Source organism: Anarhichas minor, unplaced genomic scaffold (genome assembly GCF_050575085.1).
Source record: "Anarhichas minor isolate MPS153535 unplaced genomic scaffold, ASM5057508v1 ptg000027l, whole genome shotgun sequence".
NCBI lineage: Eukaryota > Metazoa > Chordata > Actinopteri > Perciformes > Anarhichadidae > Anarhichas > Anarhichas minor.
In genome coordinates this window covers 7008753-7030577 of record NW_027466473.1, presented here as the reverse complement: position 1 = coordinate 7030577, position 21825 = coordinate 7008753, and the positions used below count along the sequence as shown (strand labels likewise).

Sequence of the window (21825 nt, the reverse complement as noted above, 5' to 3'; positions counted from 1 at the left end):
CCATGCTAGCTGCCCTGTGAGGCCATGCTAGCTGCTAACATGATGTTTAGCAGGTGTGCTATTCAACATGTTCACCATATTCGGTGTTAGTAACATTTACTGATTTGCATTAACCCAATGTTAAGAGATCACCAATGGTATTACAATTTATTCTGAGGGAGAGCAACCAACCAACCAACCATTGGACCTCAAAGAGACCGGCTAGCACTGCTAAAAAACATTTTCAACAAATTAGCCTTGAAATGTCAGATTCTTAGTCCCGTTTACATCTTCTTTAATATTCTGGTTTGAAATCATCATTTTGCAATTAATTAATGCGAAGATCTCGCAAACCTGCTTTGTAATTAAAACAAAATTCAACACCGATGCATTTTAATTTGTTTTTTAAAGAGAAAAAAAGGTTTTGCAAATAAAACAGTTTATATTCCTCAAAGGAATGTATCATTCTGGTATCGTTAGTGAAACTCAAGTATCATATCGGCACTGGTATCGACATTATGCAAACAAGACTCAGTGCTACAACATCACCAAGAGGTAAAGTGTCTGCTCGCACCGTCCGTCCTGCGTACTAGAGGCTAAGCTCGTAATGATCGTGGACAGAGTGCCACATATCTGTAATGACAGAGTGCCATTACAGATATGACTAAAAGGGGGACATGGGAGGAACAGTGTGCATGTGTAGCTGTCCAATAAGCACATAGTAGGTTTACAGAAGGACCTTTGTGAGCACAGAGGGCTTGTTGGTGAGCCTGAACGAGCAGGCGCTGGGAGGCAGACTGTGCTGGGAGTACAGTGAGGGATCTCAAACTGACCATTAACATTCTTACTTACTGCACCCATTTCATCACAGCCAAGCCAAGCCCCTGCTTTTGCTGCAACGAGACCCAAACATTAAGATAACTGGTTCCCAACAGAGGTAAACATTCCTCCTATGGGGCAGGGCTTTAGCTTTTTACGTGGACCACGTGGAAGAGACACACAGCTACAGTTGCCAACTTTTAAAAGATGTCTTAATTCATATACAGTTGCACTCAAAATGATTCTACCCCCATTGCAAATTTGGTTTATTGGAAACATTACAAACTTTTAGCTGTTTTCAATGAACAACTCAAACCAGAACAATTTAAATAGCTCAACACAAGCACAACTAATACTACAAGTGGTTTCTCCTAATTCAACACAAAATGCCACTGCAGTCTCAAAATGATTCAACCCCTCATTCAAGCATCTTTAGTACTTAGTAGAGCACCCTTTTGCTGTTATGGCCTGATACAAACGTGATGCATAGCCAGACACCAGCTCTGACAGCGTTCCTGAGGAATCTATTCCTCATGGGCAGTGGCCTCAAATCCCACCAGAGATTTTCTATGGGGTTCAATTCCGGCAACTGTGACGGTCACTCTAGAATCTTCCAGGACTTTTTCTGAAACCAAGCCTTGGTGGACTTTGAGGTATGCTTGTGATCATTGTCTTGTTGGAAGGTCCAATGACGCCCAAGCTCTAGCTTCCTCACAGGCGGCATGACGTTTTCTCCTAGGAATTTCCTGATACTTGATTGAATCCATCTTGCCCTCCACACGCTGCAGGTTTCTAGTGCCAGAAGAAGCAGAGCAGCATCACCGAGCCACCGCCGTGCTTCACTGTAGGCAGGGTGTTCTTCTCAGCGTGTGTCTGGTGGCAGCCGTTGATAGCTTCCTCTTTCTGCCACGTCCAGGTAGCGTAGCCAGTGTTCCTTTAACTTGCGAACTATGCTTCCAACGGTATCTCTAGGAACATTCAGTGCCTTTGCTATTTTTTTTGTACCTTGTCTTGTTGAGGCAATGATCTCTTCTCTTAACTTTTTGGACAATTCTCTTGACTTACCCATATTTCTAATATGCAATCAAACGGAATGGGCCAAGATTCCTCAGGAACGCTGTCAGAGCTGGTGTCTGGCTATGCATCACGTTTGCATCAGGTCATAACAGCAAAAGGGTGCTCTACTAAGTACTAAAGATGCTTGAATGAAGGGGTTGAATCATTTTGAGACTGCAGTGTCATTAAAAGTGGCATTTTGTGTTCAATTAGGAGAAACCACTTGTAGTATTAGTTGCATTAGTATTTAAATTGTCCTGGTTTGAGTTGTTTATTGAAAACAGCTGAAAGTTTGTAAATGTTGCCAATAAACCTAATTTGCAATGGGGTTTGAATAATTTTGAGTGCAACTGTAAAGATGGCGGCGTCCACTAAAGTACAGTTTAATGGAGCCACTTCTCTGAGGGATTTAAACATTTTGATTTCAGGGAACTATAAGACCTTTTATGACTGCTATAACATTATGTCGCCTATAGAGAATACATCTCTTTAATCACCTTGCATAAAACATTCCTTCCGGCTGATGTGAAACAGTAAAGTGTGTTGGGAGACATTTCATTCTCTCCCACTAGACAAATTTGAGGATTGTGTTCTGCCCATTCATTGCTCGTTTACATAACCTCGTCACACAGTTCCCCCGAGTCATCACTTCTGTGTGAATACCGGCATGCACCGATGTCAGTTCTGGCTGCTTTAACTTTATTTACTTTAAATCATTGGGGAACACGAATTGCGACCCAGGTCTCGCTGTTTAGTTGTTGTTGGTGAGGACAGCCGTGTAGCTTGGAGACAACATTACCTCATTCTGCATGCGCTGCTGAGTCACGAAGACCCACTGGTGCATGTTGAAAGAGGACATGCAGCAGGGCAGATGGGGGATTATGGTAAGATGTCAGAAAATCAGGCTTACTTGAAATAGCATTAGCCAACGCGGTTAAAAGCACAGCCCGACTTAGTTAGTGCACAGTCGGCACACAAGTCGGATTCTTGTCTTTTTTTAAATAAATATTGTTGACTGGCAAGGGGTCAAAAGCTTTTGATGACTGTTGGTCCAGAGAGCTTACGTTAAAAAACAACACCAATCAAACCCCTGACATTTATCACTGCGCTGTTGTTGCTCACAACTGAAAGTGTGTGTGTGAGCCGGGACAGGAAGCATGATGAGAGAAAGAGTACAGCTCAACCTGGGAAATGGAGCACGTAGTACTCTGCACTCAGACACCAACACAGGCAAATATAGGCAGCAGGCCCCCTGGCACTCTGCATTGGGACTTCAAAAAAAGTGGAATAACTGAAATCAGACAGTGCCAGGCGCACAAAAACAGCTGGCACCCAAACAGAGCTGAAAACCACCACGATGCAGTTTTACTGTCTGAGAAAAGAAGAAAGCCTAATCTTAAGAGTCTTTGCTTTCTTCATGTGTCAGGGGATGCAGCCAGTTTTCATTAAATATTGCTCAAGAGCAGCATAAATGGCTGAAGAGAGAACAGGCCGCTACTGAGTCCGTGTGCTGCTCTGCCGTGAAAGAGACCTAACGTGTCCTACTGAGAGCGCCATAGTTAACATGCTGTACGGACTGGGAGCTGCATTAAACAAGCTGTGCTCCAAAAGTAGGTGCATGAGTCACCGGCAGCCAGCAAGCACAGCAGAAGATACTGTGTCACGTTTCCTCCACAAAGCTTTCAGCAGCAGAAATATTTAAGAGAGAGAGCGGAAAGACCCGTGAATAACTCTCCGACTTGTGAGTCGTGTCTTCCAGTTCAAGCACCCTGCCTGTGAGGACATGCACGTGTGCACACACACGCATAACTGCAAGCATGCACCGCGGCCTGCACGCACACAGGATGAAAGGCAGCAGAGTATTAAATATGGTGGGGTAGGGGAATGCCTGTTAGAGACATCAGCTGTCAGGGAATCTATCATGGGATAGCGTGCACACAAAGACGTATAAGAGACAGAAACGTAGAAAATGTTGCAAGGCGACTAAAATTAGCAGTATTTAGTACAGAAACAGGTTAAGATACACCTCATAAACTTTGTTAGACACTATGGTACTGTGTTCTCACATACATCTACACAGCCCTTTAAGAAATAACAATAAAAACCGCACTTTTTAACAGGTTGATACTCCCTGCAGTTCATTGCAACCCAAGTTTGCTTAAACCATACAAACTCTAACAAACAGAAACGACATGTAGTGACCCCAGGCTGGGCAAATCCCTCCACCTACCCTTTGGTTCAGTTCCACAAACACATGACGCCTAGCGCCATTAACCACCCGACAGCCAGAGAGCACAAACTCGACACCACGGAGGACACAGCGCAAGTTATCCTTCACAATTCCACGAGTGGCATCTTCACCGTGGAATAGACTTACAAATCTCTCTCACTTCAGTGACCTAAATGCTTTTTGGCTGCCTCGCTCTTTATCCTCTGCAGTGACTCCTGCTTTTTCTGTGGAGGACACACAGCGGAGACAGAGCCCTAGAAGTAAAGACTTAGTAAAAAAAGAAAACAATAAAAAGGGAGTGCATTTTGTATTTACAATTCAATAAGTAAATACCGACGTTCATTATCATAAAACAAGAACTGGAAAATAATAGTTTAGACTTCGACACTGTCGATAATAGCGTTGCATGGATGGTAATATGCTATGGTCAGCATATGCACTTTGAATGAAGGACATTAAGGACATTAATAATACTGGAAGATTTTTGAGGGATGAACGTGACTAAGTGGAGAGGGGAAGAAAGTGATGTAATAAAATAAGTGGTTGCATAAATATATGCCTCATCTTTATACGATAGAATAATTCAGAATCTCTTTTCTAAATAAATGCTGAAGAAAATGGGTTTTTTTTTTGTAGTATAATTACTCATCTGTAGAGACCGAGGCAGCAGCCCTATTCACATGCTAATTATTATTTTTCCTGTGTTGAACACTGATAAAGGACGGCAGGGCCATGACAAAAAAAAGTGCTCTTCTAGGCCAGTGTCATCCTCTCCTTCGGTTTCTGCCCTCAAGCCTGCTGCGTTGTGACTTTTGCAGGAATATCTTGGCAATCACACTCTACAAGGTGGCGACCCAAGCTTCAATCCGGGTGTTTCAGAGGAACGCTCTGGTGACACGCCAGGAGCCGGGATTGAAGACGAGGTCATAATCTGGAAGTGCCACACTGTCTTTTCACCGGCTCCCGGTCGTCTACTCCACAGACATGTAGACGGGTGTCGGAGCAGACGGGACTGTTGCTTTTGGAGCGGTAGCTGTCAACGGTCGGTGAATACTGTTCAGCTCACCTGAAGGCTTTCATCCTCCTTCACCAGCTCCTTCTGGGGGAACAGGTCCTTGGCCTGGATGTACTCCAGGCTGGGAGGCCCTTCTTCACCCTGTCAGACACAAACACAAAGCAGGGGCGGTCACACAAATACCTCCGTCATCATGAAGTCGACACAGCAGGGTGATGCTCCACATAGAGAAAAGAAATAGTAATAATAATCATCTTCCGTCAAATCAAACCCAAAGTGAATTACTTATCAAACATTTATCAGGGTGGTTGGCCTTCGATATAAAATCCATGCCAGGTAGAATTTCACAATCCCCGCCAACTCACAGACATCACATGGCAGATTAAATATTGACTAAGACAGTTCCAAAACTTTAAAAATGGACCTTGTGTTCGGTCAATGAGTCAAGCCATTTTAAAATGTTTACCACTCAATTCTAAAAGCATTTTCCTCGATTGATTAATGGTAATGCTGAAGGAAGAATGCATCTTCTGCATAACCATTAAATATTCTGTTTGCCATGGCGCTGTGCAGGTAGTTCTTGCATGTGCAAATGACAGACAGTACTGAGCAACGCATACCAAACAGCTGCAGACTTTGTGACTGGGTGTTACAGGCTTGTGCAAACAAAGGTACTGGGACTAAGTAAAGTATTTCAAACACCCGACTAGTTTTTCATGAGTCATGCGCTTAATTTCTTACACAGTTTAAACGATTCCTTTGCTGAGGTCACTTAACCTGTTGTTTCCATGAGCGTGTAAACTAATTCAAAGTTACATTTCAAAGGTTGCTGGAAAATGAAACCTCCAAATACAGTCTTATCAAGTGCACGTGTGTTATAACGGCTAAAATTAGACTGCAGCACCTCAAGAAGCAGCAACGGTGGGAACGAGAGCGGAATAAAGAGGCAGTCAACCCAGTCCTTGCAGGTTGTGCTCCTCTCAGACTGACAGAACAAGGTTTTACCCTGTAAATGTTGCACTAAATAAGTACACAGAAAGTGCATTTACATGTATACCAGCATCTTGATTTTGGATCATATTTGTGATGGGATGTTAACATGTAACAAAGGATTCTGCTCCCTGTATACAGAACGCTAACACTATCCAGGATCATGATCGTCTGCTATGACCTGCAGCCGTGTCTTTCACTCCTTCCTTGCAGCTATTGAGTTACCTCAGCGTTTAAGGATAAACCCAGTTCGGTTCCTGGCTGCCTGAACACTGCTACCTCTACTACTCTGCTGGATTTGGCTTCTCCATGCGCCTACGACCGTATGTCGATGCTGTTCCTTAATGAAAACAGCAATGGAGTCCTGAAGGGGGACCAGAGGGAGGCAGCATGAACTGACTCAGGTGGGTCTCTTGCTAATTAAAGACTTGTGTCCCTGGACAAAAAAATAACAGCAACATGTCATATATTATAGCAGGAAAGCCCTTGATGTCTCACCATGCAGACCTCCTGCCATGTTAATCATTTCACCCGTCAGTCAAAGCCAGCGATGAATCCACATGGTAAACATACCACCCACCTCCAGCAACAAGAAACCAACTTTTCACCATCGGATTTCAAAGGCAGAGCGATCATAGGAATATAATGGCCAAAGCATAATTTATCAGCTTCTTTGACACGCCGGCTTTGTTGACAGAGGGCAGAGGAGCTCTATCGGCTGCCTACAGACAGTCTACAGGCGCAGCAACAAAGCAATAGCTTAATGCCAACATGACATGTGCACGTTTGAATGTGAACAAGGGGTAAAACTGGTCACCATGAGATGTTGACAAATGAATGGGTTCAAATGACCAAAGACACCCTCAGCTCATTACTGCAATCAAGTCAAATAACATCTGTTGTCTTATTTAAACAACTAAAGAAGTCAAGAGGGACTACGAGCTGAGCTGAAAAGATGAATCGATTAGTTAAGAAACTTTATCGGCAACTTGTTCGATGATTGATTAACCTTAAAAGATGCAAAAAATACAAATTATTTGAGGATCCTTTATGTTATGTACGACAGTGAACTTAACATCTTTGGGTTTTACAGTGTATGGACATTTTTCACTATTTTAAAATGAATCCAAATGATTCCAGCCCTGAATGTAGAAGTCCTCGGGTGGAGAATCCTTTGCCGATGCCGAGTTTGTATTGAAGGCTCACTATGGGTGTGGGAAGTCTCTGTGTGGGAGAGATTGATGGGATAAGTCACTACACAAAGCCAGTCTACTTTCTACTTCTACACCATAAATTGTAGTAAATGGCCAGGGCTGATGGCAGCCATGGAGGTTGGTGTCAAAGCTGTTTGAGACGTCTCCGCTCCTTAAAAGATGGCCCAATGCTAAGTGCCGTCTGGTTTTTCTGTTGGCTCAATTTCCCTCAAATGATGCCTTTATGTTCATGCTAATGCCGTCGTTCCATCCTAATGTGACACACTCAATGTGAAGAGGAGGTGGAATCTTTTTTTCTTGCATAATGCTGCATTCATGTAATGTCACTAGAATAGGAAGTGTTCACAGAGTAGTCAAAGATGGTTAGCCTCACTACTAGACTTGTAGTTATACCAGATACATATTTGTATCCGTTTACAAACAGTCAACATCTTTTAAATGAGCTAACTCGCTTGTATTAACTACTCTAGTTGACGCCAACAGCCTCATTTTCAGACCGGTCCTCCGATTCCCTCTGCAACGCAACCTTGCTCATCTCTTGACCTTTGACCCGAGTCCGCCATCAGGATCAGACGGATGAGGCAGCTGTGCGTCATAAATTTGACTTGTTTTCACCTGAGAACGGGTAGAGCGTGACAGGGCCCATCAGTCAGAGGCGTCCTGCAGGGGGTCGGGTCATTAAACGTTGATGTCACACACTGTTGCTGGGCAGTCTGAGCCACCAGCCACAGACTCCTTTCCTTTTTTTAAAAAGGAAATAAAGTTAACTGTGTCAGGCCAGACAGGAGTCATATCTTACTGGAGAAGCTATCTCTACAGGAACTCCCCTTTGGAAATTCAATACAAATGAGTTGAGAGGAACATTCAATCTTTACACGTCCTCTGTCAATAATCCATCCACTCCCTTGGATCCTATACGTCTTGTGCTGCACCATCTGGTTGATACTTGGCACCGTTCACTCAATTCTCTTATGGCGCAGCACTGGCATTGCACTCTGAGAAGCCCGCTAGAACACAGTACTTTAGAAGGTTAAAAAAAAAAAAAACTACTAAAAATAGTTATGTATGCGTTTTGTTGCTCCATAAATCCCTGACAGACTTTTAACACAGAACGGCTTATACAAATGCATCGATGCTGAACATAGAAATTGTTTACCCGATACGTTATTATGGCAGTTCAAAGAAACCAGAGCTGCGTTAAAGCACACCAGTGGAGATTGAGTAAGACTTTTAGCAACCGAGTGCTCTCCTTCTGATGACCTCGATATTTCAGCTTCATAAGTCCCTTCACATGGCAGACAACACTTTGCTCAAGACGGGGCTCATTACTCTGTCATTACATTTCCATGCAAACACAAACAGTGAGGCACTGCTTTCTGGTCCATTGCATTGTGTGACCACAACCAGACAGACAATCAGCTTACAGCAGATTAAAAGGAAAACAGAATATTCTTTGACCGACTCACAAAGATGGAGCACAGCTTGTCCTGTGCCCGACACGTTTTTTTTTTTTGCTTCGTCACTGCTGTGAGCCTGCGCACCCTCCTCCCCCACCTTTGTCCACCCAGCAATCAAAAAGCTGGAGCTGACAGGCATGCACACATACGCCTCCATGCATTTCTCCAATGATAATTATGTCATAAACACATGCAACGTCTTGATTACATGTAGTGCTGTTACAGTGTTATTATCAGCTAGCAGCTGACTAGACAGCTCCGCTACAGCAGGGCAACAGTGTGTGTGTGTGTGTGTGTGTGTGTGTGTGTGTGTGTGTGTGTGTGTGGTGTAAGAACCTGCAGGCCGAATTTGAGGTCGTAATCATCTGGGGAAAGCATATTTGAAAGATTATCTTCCAGAGATTGCTGAGTGAATGGACAGATGACAACACAGAAGGTAGAACAGGAAGAGAAAGGCCCAGTCTTCATCAATAAGTGTCTGGTTGCCATGGATACTACAACCTCTTTTTACAGTCCCGTTCTCTCCGAAGCTTTTGGAAACAATTTACCGTCTCACCAGATTATTTACTTAATCTGACTGGGGCTTTGTCCTAGAGTTGTGCAGATTAGAGAAGCACTACATGATGCAGAGGTGACCTCCTAAACATGTGGGGAACATGTACTTATACGTCTGCTTTTAGGTGGACAGTTAGTCGCTGTGTTCGACACATAAGCAAACACAGCTTGGCTCAATGTCCGAAGTGTGAAAAAATGACCTCAAATGACAAGTTAGGAAGTAAGAAAAGGACAAAGGAGGAAACAGAGGACGCAGTGACGGGGCAGAATGAAAAGCAGCAAATAAGAAATGAAAAACAATCAAGATGGAAGATATTCTTTCCTGGCTTGTTTTAGGAAGAGCAGCCTAAATAATGGGTCAAGATCAAAGATGACAGAGTATGGCAAGTCTTCCCAAATGCACTTCCTTTTCCCCCCCCCCCCGTTCCCTCTCAGACCATGTTAATATTTCATAGACCACCATGTTCTGAATGATCACTCCCATTTTAGTCTCGGGCCGGACTCAGAGAGCTGAGGACACGAGGCAGGGGCGGCGCTTTCGATAAGTAAGCACAATTGATCAGAAACAATTGGGCAACGATTTGTAGCACGCGGAGCAGTGAGCAGGAAAATGTTCAATTAAGAAAACAATTTATTCTGAATGGTAATTAAAGTTAACAGTGAAAAGACAGAGACCAGGAACGTATAGACAAATATTTAAGGCAGTACATACTGAGAAAGAGCACAAAAAGTGCCGAGTTATCATCTTATCTAAAGAACATTCTTCTCGTTAAAAAAAACCAAATGCTTCGTCTCATATTGTTGCATTTTTTCCTCTTTCAGGACGAGATGTTCCTGATAACGTCCTCCCACATTGATATACCGTGTACTACTTAACAGAGTTGCGTTCTTGGTGTCAGGCAGAGTTGGAAGACCCAATACCAGACCCATCACCAGTACCACGGGTGCAAGAAGATATACAGCCCAAAGCACATCCCAAAAAGCTTTTGGCTGTGCTTACACTCTTAATTCATTTAGCTGGTGGGTTGATAGAATCTGAGTCATGGAAAAATCTTAAGCAATTCAATTAGGCTTTTTATAGTTCCATTTGGTGCAGACAACATATCGCAGAGAGAGATAAACATGATGTGTTGGGGATAGAGGGAACGGTTACCCAAGAGGCTTTCTTTTTTTTTCCCCCATAGTTGGATCACAGAAAATGGTCATGATGACGACAAACTTAGCACAATGCTGCTGCAGGCCTCCTCCACGGGAAAAGACTGACAGAGCTGTGATCCACATCAGTGACAGAAGACGTGGACACTAAATTATACAGATACTGACGCAGAAGAGGAACTGTCGACTCAGCTGCGCCACGGACGTATAAAAGAGGGATCATAAATTGTGGAACGCCCGACCATGTCTGGTTGCAAAAAGGAACGAGGAAAAGGAAGCAGCAGCTGCGCTCTTCCTGATCCAACTGACAACTTTACGACCAACACGTCGCTTTCTCTGGAAGAAGCAATGATAGGAAATAAAGACGAGCTTTCCCAACGCTAACATTGATTGTTGTTAGTTAGCATCACTTTGGGCAATGCCAAAATGCTAGATGCTAATGTCTAGATAGAGTTGGTCTGTGCGCCGAACTATACAACACAGCACAAAACAGATTCATAGTGGTTTCACTAGTATCATTTAAACGGATTTATATAATGTTATCATTTATTGCCAACATTGTTTGCCATGTTAGCGGCATGGCTTTATGAATGACGATGTCCGTCTGTCGGTTGGTCAATCAGTCCATCCACCACTTTAGTCCAAACTAAAATGTCTCAACAACTATTGGATGGATTGCCATGAACAGTCATAGTCCCCAAATAATGAATCCTACCGACTCTGGTGATCCTCAATTTTTCATCCAGTGAAACATCTCAACATACACTGAATGGATTGGCACAAAATGTTCTATTGACATTCATGGTTGCCAGTGATTTAGGTGATCTCCTGACTTTTACTCCGGTGTCACACTGAGGATGACATTTATGGTTTTGAGTGAAATGTCTCAACAACTACTGGATGGATTGATGTAATACTTGGCACACACATTTATGTCCCACTCAGGATGAATCCAGCGCATTCATCGGGCTGGAATTTAAATTTGTAAAATTCCTTAGTTTATGACCAAACAACTGCGAAACAAATCATATCCCATTAACATCCCATCAGCCTCAGCTGTACTTTGTGTTGAGTAATAATTAACAAATGTTTGATGCTAACACAAGATGGTAAACATGGTAAATATTATATCTCCTAAACATCAGCATGTTAGCATTGTGAGCATGTTAGCATGTTTATGCTAGCACTAAGCAAAAATGTGTGGAGAGCCGCTAGCCTGGCTGTAGACCTTTGGTGTGTGTGTGTGTAGTTTACATTTCCAGTGTCTACGTTTTTACAGAGAGGAACATTTGAGTTTTATACAAATCAGACCTGCTGAAGCTTGAACAGTTTATTGCAATGACATTTGGCATCCCTTACTATAAAAACATTCCCACACAGTTATAAGATGCCAGTTTTGTCATCCTTAGAAAATTCAGAGAAAATGATCTCAATACTAAATATATGAATGAGAAACAAATGTGTGATGTTTTTACAAAGTTTGGAAAGTCTTATAGTGCACTAAAATGTACAATAATAATAATAATAATAATAATAATGAAAATCTGGCATCGTGAAAAAATGTGTTTAGTTGAAAAGAGCCTATTAATCCACCAATTAATGCTGTAGGCCCAGACAGTGGACATGACTGAAAAGCTCGGCGGTTAACTGCTGAATCAGATCATTTAGACCCAGGGACATGAGGCTAAGACCCCCTTAACGTTCTCCCCACTCTGTCTTAAGATGCAAACTAAGAGAAACACCTAGTCCTCTATCCCCTTAGCATCCCCATAGCACAGAGCACAGAGTGCTAGATGCAGGTCCTCCGCTGCAGTCAACATACTTCACCACTCTAAGGCTGCGACCGTGACTGCACAATGTGTTCGCTCTCAGCACACACACACACACACACACATCTTACACATCTTACTCCTGACAGGCCCTCCCTGCCAATCAACACACCGGCAGCTCAAGGTCCTCCACACAACAGAGGTGAGTGATGAGGAGTTGATTAGCTTTTCATCATCACACGCTTGAAAAGACGTGGAGTGAGTTTCTCACTAATAACTGCAGCGCTCACGTGAGTTTGGCCGGTGGGCACACACACACACACAAGCAGGCATGTTAGGTAAGGGAGGGCTTTTTAGACACAACCATCACAAAGTAGAGTCACAAACAAAAATGTGACCACCAAGATGAAAAGCCTGTGGACTTACAAAGCAGTCGAGCATGGAGCAGGACACCCTTCCTGCGAAGCTCATGTCGAGGAGAGGCCGGGCTGTGCCTGAACGACACACAGCCTACAGAGCAGCAGCACGAGCAGAGCACGAGGAGCCGGCATCACCATCCTTCTCCCTGCCGGAGCCCGTCCACCCCTCGTCCGGTCCGAACCCCTCTTCCTGCCGACCCTCTTCACCCCCCCCCCCCCCTCCCACTCCGCACCTCTGGCCCGTTCCCCCTTCTCAGAAGTTGCGGTGAGCCAACACGCCAGTCCCGGCTCTCATTCAGGAAGCCACCTCACCCCCCCCCCACCGCTCCCAGAGCGGGGAGAGAGAGAGGACGCTGGTGTCTGACGGCAGTGCTGAAAGAGGGAGGATGGTCCATAAAAAAGGTACAAACAAGAGCGGTGGTCCACGCGATCAGCTGAGCGATGAGGAGAAAGCTAAAGTGATGAAATCACTGCAGATGTGCCGTCTCCCATGTAGCGAATGGATGGGGGGGAGGGAGGGGGGGAAACTGCTAGAAGGGAGAGCAGGAGTGAGAGCAAGACAGAGGGAACTGCCTGATGCTAAGCTCCGCCCTCTGCATGCGCATCTACCTCTTTCTCTCACATGCTCGCATTTCTCCCCTTGTCTCCCTCTCATCCTTTACTCCTCCCCCACCCCTTCCTCATTCACCCTTCACCGACATCCCCTCGTAAATATGCGTGTTCCTCAGCAACAAGGCGGCACAGCTTAGAGTGTACCGCCGGCAACCAGAAGATGCTCCGACCGCCATACATGCGCCATGTGACCATCTGCAGTATTCTGTGTCTCCTGCCCAAGGGTACACACTGTACGCTAGCAGCTGTGCACACACAGGCTATGCTGAACACGGCACACAACCTGGAGCAAACTCGCACGCACAAACAGGGGAACAGAGAGACACCCCTGCGAGGGGGTCGGGACAGTGTCCCATCACAAAAAGCGTTGCATTGGCAGCAATTGATCTAGTGCAGGAGGACAATGCGTGGCAGAGGACAGAGGGAGGGTGGGAGTGTGCTGAGGAGAATATGCGGAGATCGCCAGTGACACAGCATTACACAGAGAGAAATTCGCCCTCACCTGTCTCTTGAGTGTCTTTGTAGCGCTGTCCTACACAAGTGCAGCGCGTCTTTTGCAGTGAACAGTGCTTAAAACCAGGGAAGGTCACTGTGTGTATAGGGTGCATATAGTGAACATTACACTACAGGGGGGGGGACAGCCCTTCCCCCTCTTACCCCAACCTCCTCCCCGGCAGAGTCGTGACAGCCACCCGCCTTCAGCTGTATGACACCCCCCCCCCCCCACACACATTATGCAACATGTATAACGTAGTACACACAGCATAGGCTGGATGCGCAGCGCTAATAAATAGGATTCACTACTGGGGGGGGGGGGGTGCTGTAATTGTAATTATTTATTGTAGTTGAGTGTAATCCATGTAAAGAAACCATCCAAGTATATTTGTTTCACTTGTCTCAGAGGTGAGACAATTCAAATGTAGCTCCAAGAGACATTCCCACTGCCTTTAGAGGAACTTGCTGCCGTTCATACATCTCCATGACTGCACCTGATATTAAAGCTTTGTAGGGTCAGGTGGTGCACACATTGAATTATGCCTGGATTCTAGACACTCCTTGACAGTCATTGTAAGAGCCGTTATACTGGTTCTACTGGTAGATGTAGCTACATATTCCATCTCCAGGCTAACAAAGCCACTGTTAAAATGTGCTACCTACTGCTAATGCTATCATTAAGACTAAGATCTGCTCTAAACAGACCATAAAGCTACATACGCAATAGGTCCTGAATAATGTGTATAACTACAAAAGAAGTACACTAATGTTATGACTTTGTATTTCTATACAGTGCTTCTGCTCAGAGGGTCATTTATAAAGGATATCTGTGATTTTCATAGAATTACAGCCATCAGCAAGATGTAAAACCTACATCTTATTTTACAGTGCATGCACAGGCCCCCACAATGTGTATCAATGCTGAATTTACAGACAATTCAGGTTTCTGCTGTATTTAAAATACAGATACCATCATAACACGCACAGGATATCAACAGCAACTCAGTATGGATGGTACAAATCACAGGGGAATCGTTATGCAACAGAAAGACGTGTCGGCGTTTCAACAGATTTCCCCTGCACAGCCCTCAGATCAGTATCTACTGTCGGTCCGCAGTTATTGTAAATGAAAACTGAAACTAGATGCAACTGCATTAGTTTGTGATTCAAACGTTATTTGGCAGTTTAGTTCTTATTATAGTTGCACCTATTCGTATCCATCAATACAATGCACTCAAGATAATTACTTGTTTCTAGATTATTCTACTCTACATTGATATTGGCTATTGAACAAAACAAAAAAAGACCATTTCATGCAGATTTGATAGATCCAAATTCACAATCGTCACCATTTTTTAATGCCTAGTCTGAATCATCTTTAAACTTATAATAAGTTGGCATAATATGGCACTATATTAGAAGCTAGAGCCTTATGATGAATTGCACTCGTGTGCAGTATGACTTTCATCTCATCAGGTAAATGGACTCTGCGTCTATAAAATGCACTTCCACAAATCAAGCACAACGTACAGAGATTTACTTCCATGTCACATGGTAAACCTGTGACCCGTGACATTATCCCAGAGAGAAATAAAGTGAAATAAAGCTTAATGCATCGCGCGTAAGCACCAAAACAAAATACCAGCTTTACTAAAACACCCGTACCGGTATACGTGTGTTATCAGGGAACACGCGCTTGTGTGAGCGAGAGGCAGACGGACTGTAGCAGCTATGCCTGCCTCTCCGTCTTGTGATGCGTGACAGAAAAATCGTTTGGCGCCACAGTTTGAAGTGTTTCTTTCTTTGGCAAAATCCCAAAGATTGACAAATGTCGTATCCTGGACAAGTGCAACCTCATCAAGTTTGGAAGTGTGGTGGGCTTTCCCCCTTAATGAGCTCGCAACACTATAAAGAAAAAAGCTTTTTAAACTCTTTATTCAGACCTTCAGTAATAACCTCAGCAGGTATATCATTCAAAACTGAAATATGCTTTGTGTAAATCAGCTTTACTTTATATGTAATTTTAATAACAGCATTTTAGGAATTTCTGAATTCCTAAAATTCCTTCAGATCAGATCCCCCCCCCCCCCTGCCCCGCCCGAACAGGTCGCAAAAGTGAGCACCAGATTTGGCCTCTTGTGTCAGTTTTTATTTTAGGAAAGGAGGACAGCGAGTCACCAACGCAGAGCGTCAGCCCACATGTTGACACACAGCTATAGAAGAGGACATGAATAATACATTAGGAGGCATTAGGAGACTATACGGAGCTATTCAAACTCCAGAAGATATTTGTTTTTTGGTGCCTTTTACAAAAATCATATAAGACATATCCTGTAACTATTCTACAATCTGCTGGAAACAAGTGTTTATAATAACTAATTATAATAACTTTGTTGGTAAAATGATGCAGCAGTCTGTGATGTGTCCTATTTGTATGACAGAGTCGCACATCTAACTGTGACAAATCAGAGTTTTTAGTCTGAAACAACTTATGTATTAAAAGCATTAACATGTAGGCCGTCCAATATGATGACTACAATGGTAAATGGACTTGTATAGTGCTCTTCTAGTCCTACGACCACTCAAAGCGCTTTAACACTACGTCATTCCCCCGTGACCCTCTGATTTAAGGACGACTCGCTCTACCACTGAGCCACAGTCGCCTCAAGTGCTCACCCATGTAACTAAACTGTAGAGCAAAACCCCCTCACAGATACAGTAGCTCTGGTCAACAGGCGATGACAAAAAAAAAAGACAACAACACAGAAATCACTATTTCTGAACGAATGAAGAGGAACGGGGAACCAGAGCCTGCCAGCCAGACGTCAGGAACCAGAGCAGGGTCAAACAGCGCCTGAAGCCAAAGTGACATACAAATCATTAACCACAACCTGGAATGAACCCTCTGGCTTCAACTACAACCCTAACGGAGACCTTCTGCTGTCTGCTTAGTGCGTTTTGAAAAAAAAAAAAACACACATACAAGTGACGGCATCCTTATGAGAGCAGGTAACATCATATCTGGAGCAGTGACACAGAAACTTCTCTTGCTAGTTCTCCACAACCCCACCAAGGTAGCTTTACAATGCATTGTGGGCCCTGAGGGCAGGGTAAAACGACCCCTTTGTCCTAGTTTCCATGCTCGCATTCTCCCCTTAACAATGCGGCAGCATGAATGGACGACAGTATGAATTCAATACTTCCAGTTTTGTTTCAGCGGAAAAAAAACCTGGAGGCTGGGAAGCAATTAAAGGCTGCTTCGCAAGACGGGTTAAAGGGATCACATTACCTGTGGAACAAATGTCTCACAATCCCACCTCAGCAAATAACCCGTAGATCAACAACAGAGAACAGACAGAAATATCAATAGCTGTGGATACACTTAAAAATGACCTATATTCATGTTGTATACAAATAATACGGATGTCTGTGCATCTGTCCATCACAGACTAACTTAACTTCAAATATGTTTTTTTTGAGATGGTCTCCATTGATTTAATTGCAGTGATGTAGAAACGTATTCTGGTCAGTACACCAGACTTCACTGTTGAGTGCACGGACAGCAGAATGGTATGAAACCGCCAGGACGAGCCCAGGTCTGCGTTCCCCTTTTATGTGCCTTGATGGGCACATTATTTGTTCATCAGACCCCGCCATCAATTAAAGCCCAGCGCTCGACTGCGTGTCCCACAAAAGAGGCCTGAAGCTGGGCAGCCGGCCACGGTGGCATTCTGTGGAGCCCGTTGACCAGAACCTCGGGACACACATCCTCCTGTTACACTTCCTATTTCTGTCCCACAAAAGCTGCGTCCATTAGTTTCAAGAGGAATTTGCCATTCATCTAGTCAAAGCTTCCCCCTCTCTTAAAGCACCGTGTATCTTGGCTGAAGCACATTTAGTGTGCGTTCACTGAGAAAGTGAACGGGAACCGGCCATCATGTGGCCGGGGCTCTCTCCAAAGTTATACAGTATAATGGTGCTATCGGTTTCAAAACGCAAATTACAACAGACAGTATTTTCAGTATTTGATGCTAAACTTGAAGGGGAATTTGCATTCAACATCCAATTAAGAGTACTTGTGTCTATGTACATTTCTTAAGCTCTCAGAAACTGAGCCTAGAGTCACATATAGTCATCAAGCCACAACACATACACTCAATAATTACCTTCAAGTACAATGCACAGCTTGCAGTGCTCTTGTAAAATGTAAGTAGAGTTGTGACCTATAAGTAGTTTTGCATGTTGAATGCTTCAGTGTAATTACAACCCTAAGGCCCACATCTGCGGCATGATTAGACAAACCGCTGCTCGTCTCACGTATAGCAAAATGTGAGACTCAGCATTTCCAAACAACCGTGCATGCGGCAACTTGAAGCGGCGCAGATATTTCTCCATCTTTCTGCACCAATTACTTTCATGCCAATGTTACGCAATACAAAACCCATTGAGTCCTAGATCTTCTACAGAGCTGAACAGACAGTGATATCCACTAGAGGGCGGTCGGCAGAAATAAACAGATCCAGAGCTCAACTGTGGCAGAGTGATGCCCCGGGCATCTTGGGTGGACACCGACATACAGCGCAAGCATTTGGTTTCACTCTTTGGTCATGATTCACCATGAGCTTCTCCACGTGAACAGGAGACGTGTGTCGGGGAGCTACATCACAGACTGTTAGCTGCTATGCAACAGGTTTACTGATGCAGGAGCCCGCTCCTGAATGAAACAAAGCAATACAAGTTGTAACCGCTGCTGAGGACACTACTAATGGACGATCAACTTTCACTCACTCAAATTGGTTTTCTACAAATCCCTGTTTAGTGCTGACTGTAGCTAAATTGTTATTACGTACCCAAAAGATCCCAGCCTCCATATGTGCAGGGACCATGAACGACTAGCGTGAGCCGCTTATTTAGCGACAGTTACATGATTCCCTCACTGGCTTCTGGAGGAATGGACCCAACGTCTCTGCTCATGGACAAGTTGTCCCCTCTTTAAAGCAATGTTGTTCTTACGCCTGCATTTGATAAACAAGAGCAGAACACTTTGTTACCGGAGTGGAAGATTCTGTATTTCTTTCAATATTGTAGCGACCCTGAGTAACAGCTGGTAGTAGAGGAGTCAGGCTGTGTCCTCGCTCTCTCTGGCCAATCACGGGACGCACTGGACACGTTAGTCAAGGTGCGTCCCTGTGATTGGTAGAGCAGAGGGGAGGAGGGGGTTACCTGTTCTGTGTCGGGAGCTAGTCAAGTTCGTTAGACCAGAACCAACAAAGAAGAGAGTTGATGAAAACACTGTACGAAGACCGATAATGTTCGCTGGAGTAGCTCGGCACTATTGTTGACGGTTTGTGTTAATAAACCTCTTGCAAAGACTTCACTCTGTCTCCGACTCGTAAGTGGAACATTACAATATTATAAAGTATCGTATCGTATTTGGAATACAAAAGAAAGAAAGAAAAGTAACTTAGACAATGGATACATTGTTTAAATTATCATGTAACAGCGTAGCCCGAAAGCACATTTGTGGCAAGTTAAAAAAAGTGACAAAAGTTTTGAGTCCTGTTGGTAAACGTGTCTCAGAAGCCCGTGCTTCGTTTAGGCTTGTAAGATTTATTGTGCAATATCCTGTGTGAAAAACTCCCAGCTTGTCCATTATGTTGAAAGCAGGTAGGGTGTCGAGAGTACAACATAAACAATATATAGAGTGACTGGCTCACCATGCTGCCAGCCAGGGCTGTAGACAGTTGGTCTGGGTGCTCCTCTTCCGATCCCTCCCTCTCCTGTCTACTGGGCTCTGCTGTGCCAGCAATGGCTCCTGCCAACACAAAAACATACTAACTTCAGACATTGCGTGTGTGTGTGTGTGTGTGTACATGATTGTGTGCATGTGGGCGATTGGGGAGTGTGTGTGATTTGCTTTATGCGCTGGATTACAAAAAAACAACCTTCCTTGGTCAAAAGGTACAGTAAGTAGAATGAAAGCTGCCACTAAAATCAGAACATATCTCATTGTTGGAAGAAGTCGAGTATGGATGCACTTCACATTTTATCGTTAAACCCACTGCGAAAATAAATAAATAATATAAAATCAAGGGGTGCTCTCTACAAATCAGGTCAAGTCAATGTAAACACATGCAGCGCTGCAGACAGACAAGCGGGCGCATGTGTGAAAGTGTGACGCTGGGGTGGAAACCTTGAAGGGGATCAGCTGACCCCGACCCCGACGGGAAAGACTCCGATTTACAGGAAACGCAAACTCAACATTCCTCATCAGATTATGAGCAGCCAAACTGATAACTGCAGGAGAAGCAAGACGTGGACAAACTCCACAGAACTCCTACACACCGAAAAGGTGCTCCACACGGGCAACAAACAACACGGTGAAATACTCACTGTCAGTCACTAAATGACACCGATACTGCAGTCAGGCAGCTCAGAGCATGTTTGATATGAAGAGAGTAACCCGCAGACAGCTAGACACAACATGGACATAGTGTTCACTTTCTTGTGTTTAGGACTCGACTATAAATCCACGATTACAAGGACAACTTGAAACCGGATCAAAGTTCTCGCTGTTCAGTGCTCTCGTTTCACTTCCCGACACTTTCTTTGCCAGACACACCCCCCTTTTGCACACGGCTCCACCAAAAAAGAAAAGCGAAAATACTACTCTCAACTCACAAAAGCGCTGTTCCTAAAGCTGTCTTCTCTTACCTGTTTAAAGCGCTGAATCAGTGCTCTGTACAACTTTCTGCTGAAACTTTTGTCTACCCCTTTTTACAAAAGGTTGAATTAAAGCTCAATGCCTTGTAAAAGTGGCAGTAGTCTCCGTCTCCCAAACACATACTGGTTGTAATCCAGTGCATGACACACCTCCCTCCTCCCTCTCTCCCTCTCTATTGTTTACGCGTTCTCCCTCCTACTCATTAAGTGCCGGCTTCTCAAAGAACCCGTGCTACAGGGGACAAACTCGACATTTCACTCACCTCCACTTATGACTCATTTGATCAAAAGGGATCAGCCAGGAAACTAGAAATCACCGCAACCAGTCATAAAATTGCTTTCAAAAATAAAAGGGTACAATATCACACTCAAAGCAACGTGAGTGACTCAACAAAGAGTACAGTGTCAGACAATTTAAAAAGTTGTGTAAACAAACACACATTTAGCAGAGAAACGATCAAGTAGAAATAGCGAGGAGACCGAACCTGTGAAGCTGCTTTAACTGAGTATTTGGTTACTTGGGGGGGGGGGGGGGGGGAAGACGAACCAACAACAACCTGACATATCATTGACTTACAACGCTGTGATGGCTTACACGTGAGCTAAAAATGGACTGTTATTGGGTTTCTGGCCATCTGATGAATGCAAGTCCTTTGTTTACTCTCCTTTATGCTCCGATTTGGACTCAACCGAGCCCTGAGAAACCTCTCTGGATCTCTAGCTAGATGCTCGCTTGTTAGTTGCTCACTTTGTGTGCAGTTTGGTGCTGGGGAAAGAGTGTACAGTGGGTTTAGCAGAGCTTGTTGGCTAAAAATAGGTACCTGCTGCTGTTTGAACCACACAGTATGTTCCTGTAAAACCAAAACAATGAGCCAGAAGAGTCCAAAAAGCCGGGCACCTCTGAAGCGGCATCAGCCAGCAATCCTCCATATTAGCCACACACTTAGTTAATAATCAACATTTGCAACATTTATTCCTCAAACGACTGCGCTCGCACTATTTATCACTGTGGTTATCACATTTTGAGAGTAAATTGCTATTTCTTTATCAAGGCATAATTTGGTGGTAGAACTCATTTAACAGTGCACCTCGTCTGAAGTCCTTCCCCTCTGCATACAAACACACACAACATATGACGCCCAGGCTGCAACTGCCCCTTTGTGATCATTGTGCTTTTGCAAAAAAAAAAAAAAAGTTTGGTGAAATTGTATCAGCAAGAAAGAAAACAAATTTAAATCCAAAACGTTCGTACCACAACGCCTTCCTTACCAATCTGACACTAGTTTATAGGCGATGCTTGTGGAAATAAATCCCCCAGTGGAGGAGAATTTTTACAG

General features: G+C 44.1%; 1 protein-coding gene across 10 annotated transcripts in view; it reads right to left on the bottom strand.

The window, feature by feature from the left end:
- The window catches only part of mtmr4 (myotubularin related protein 4), a 37677-nt gene that overhangs the window by 14546 nt on the left and 1306 nt on the right, over positions 1 to 21825 (bottom strand). For 4 of the 10 annotated variants that reach the window (XM_076101175.1, XM_076101176.1, XM_076101171.1 and 1 more), the window contains exons 2-3: positions 19483 to 19580; positions 5151 to 5240 (exon numbers count right to left, since the gene is read on the bottom strand). In XM_076101175.1, coding sequence (XP_075957290.1) covers positions 5151 to 5240; positions 19483 to 19485 — 93 coding nt within the window. In that variant the 5' untranslated portion in view covers positions 19486 to 19580. Of the gene's footprint in view, positions 1 to 4231; positions 4309 to 5150; positions 5241 to 18615; positions 18781 to 19482; positions 19581 to 20479; positions 20600 to 21825 lie in introns of those variants that run through there. The other 6 variants (XM_076101172.1, XM_076101173.1, XM_076101178.1 and 3 more) reach the window with 5 other exon arrangements.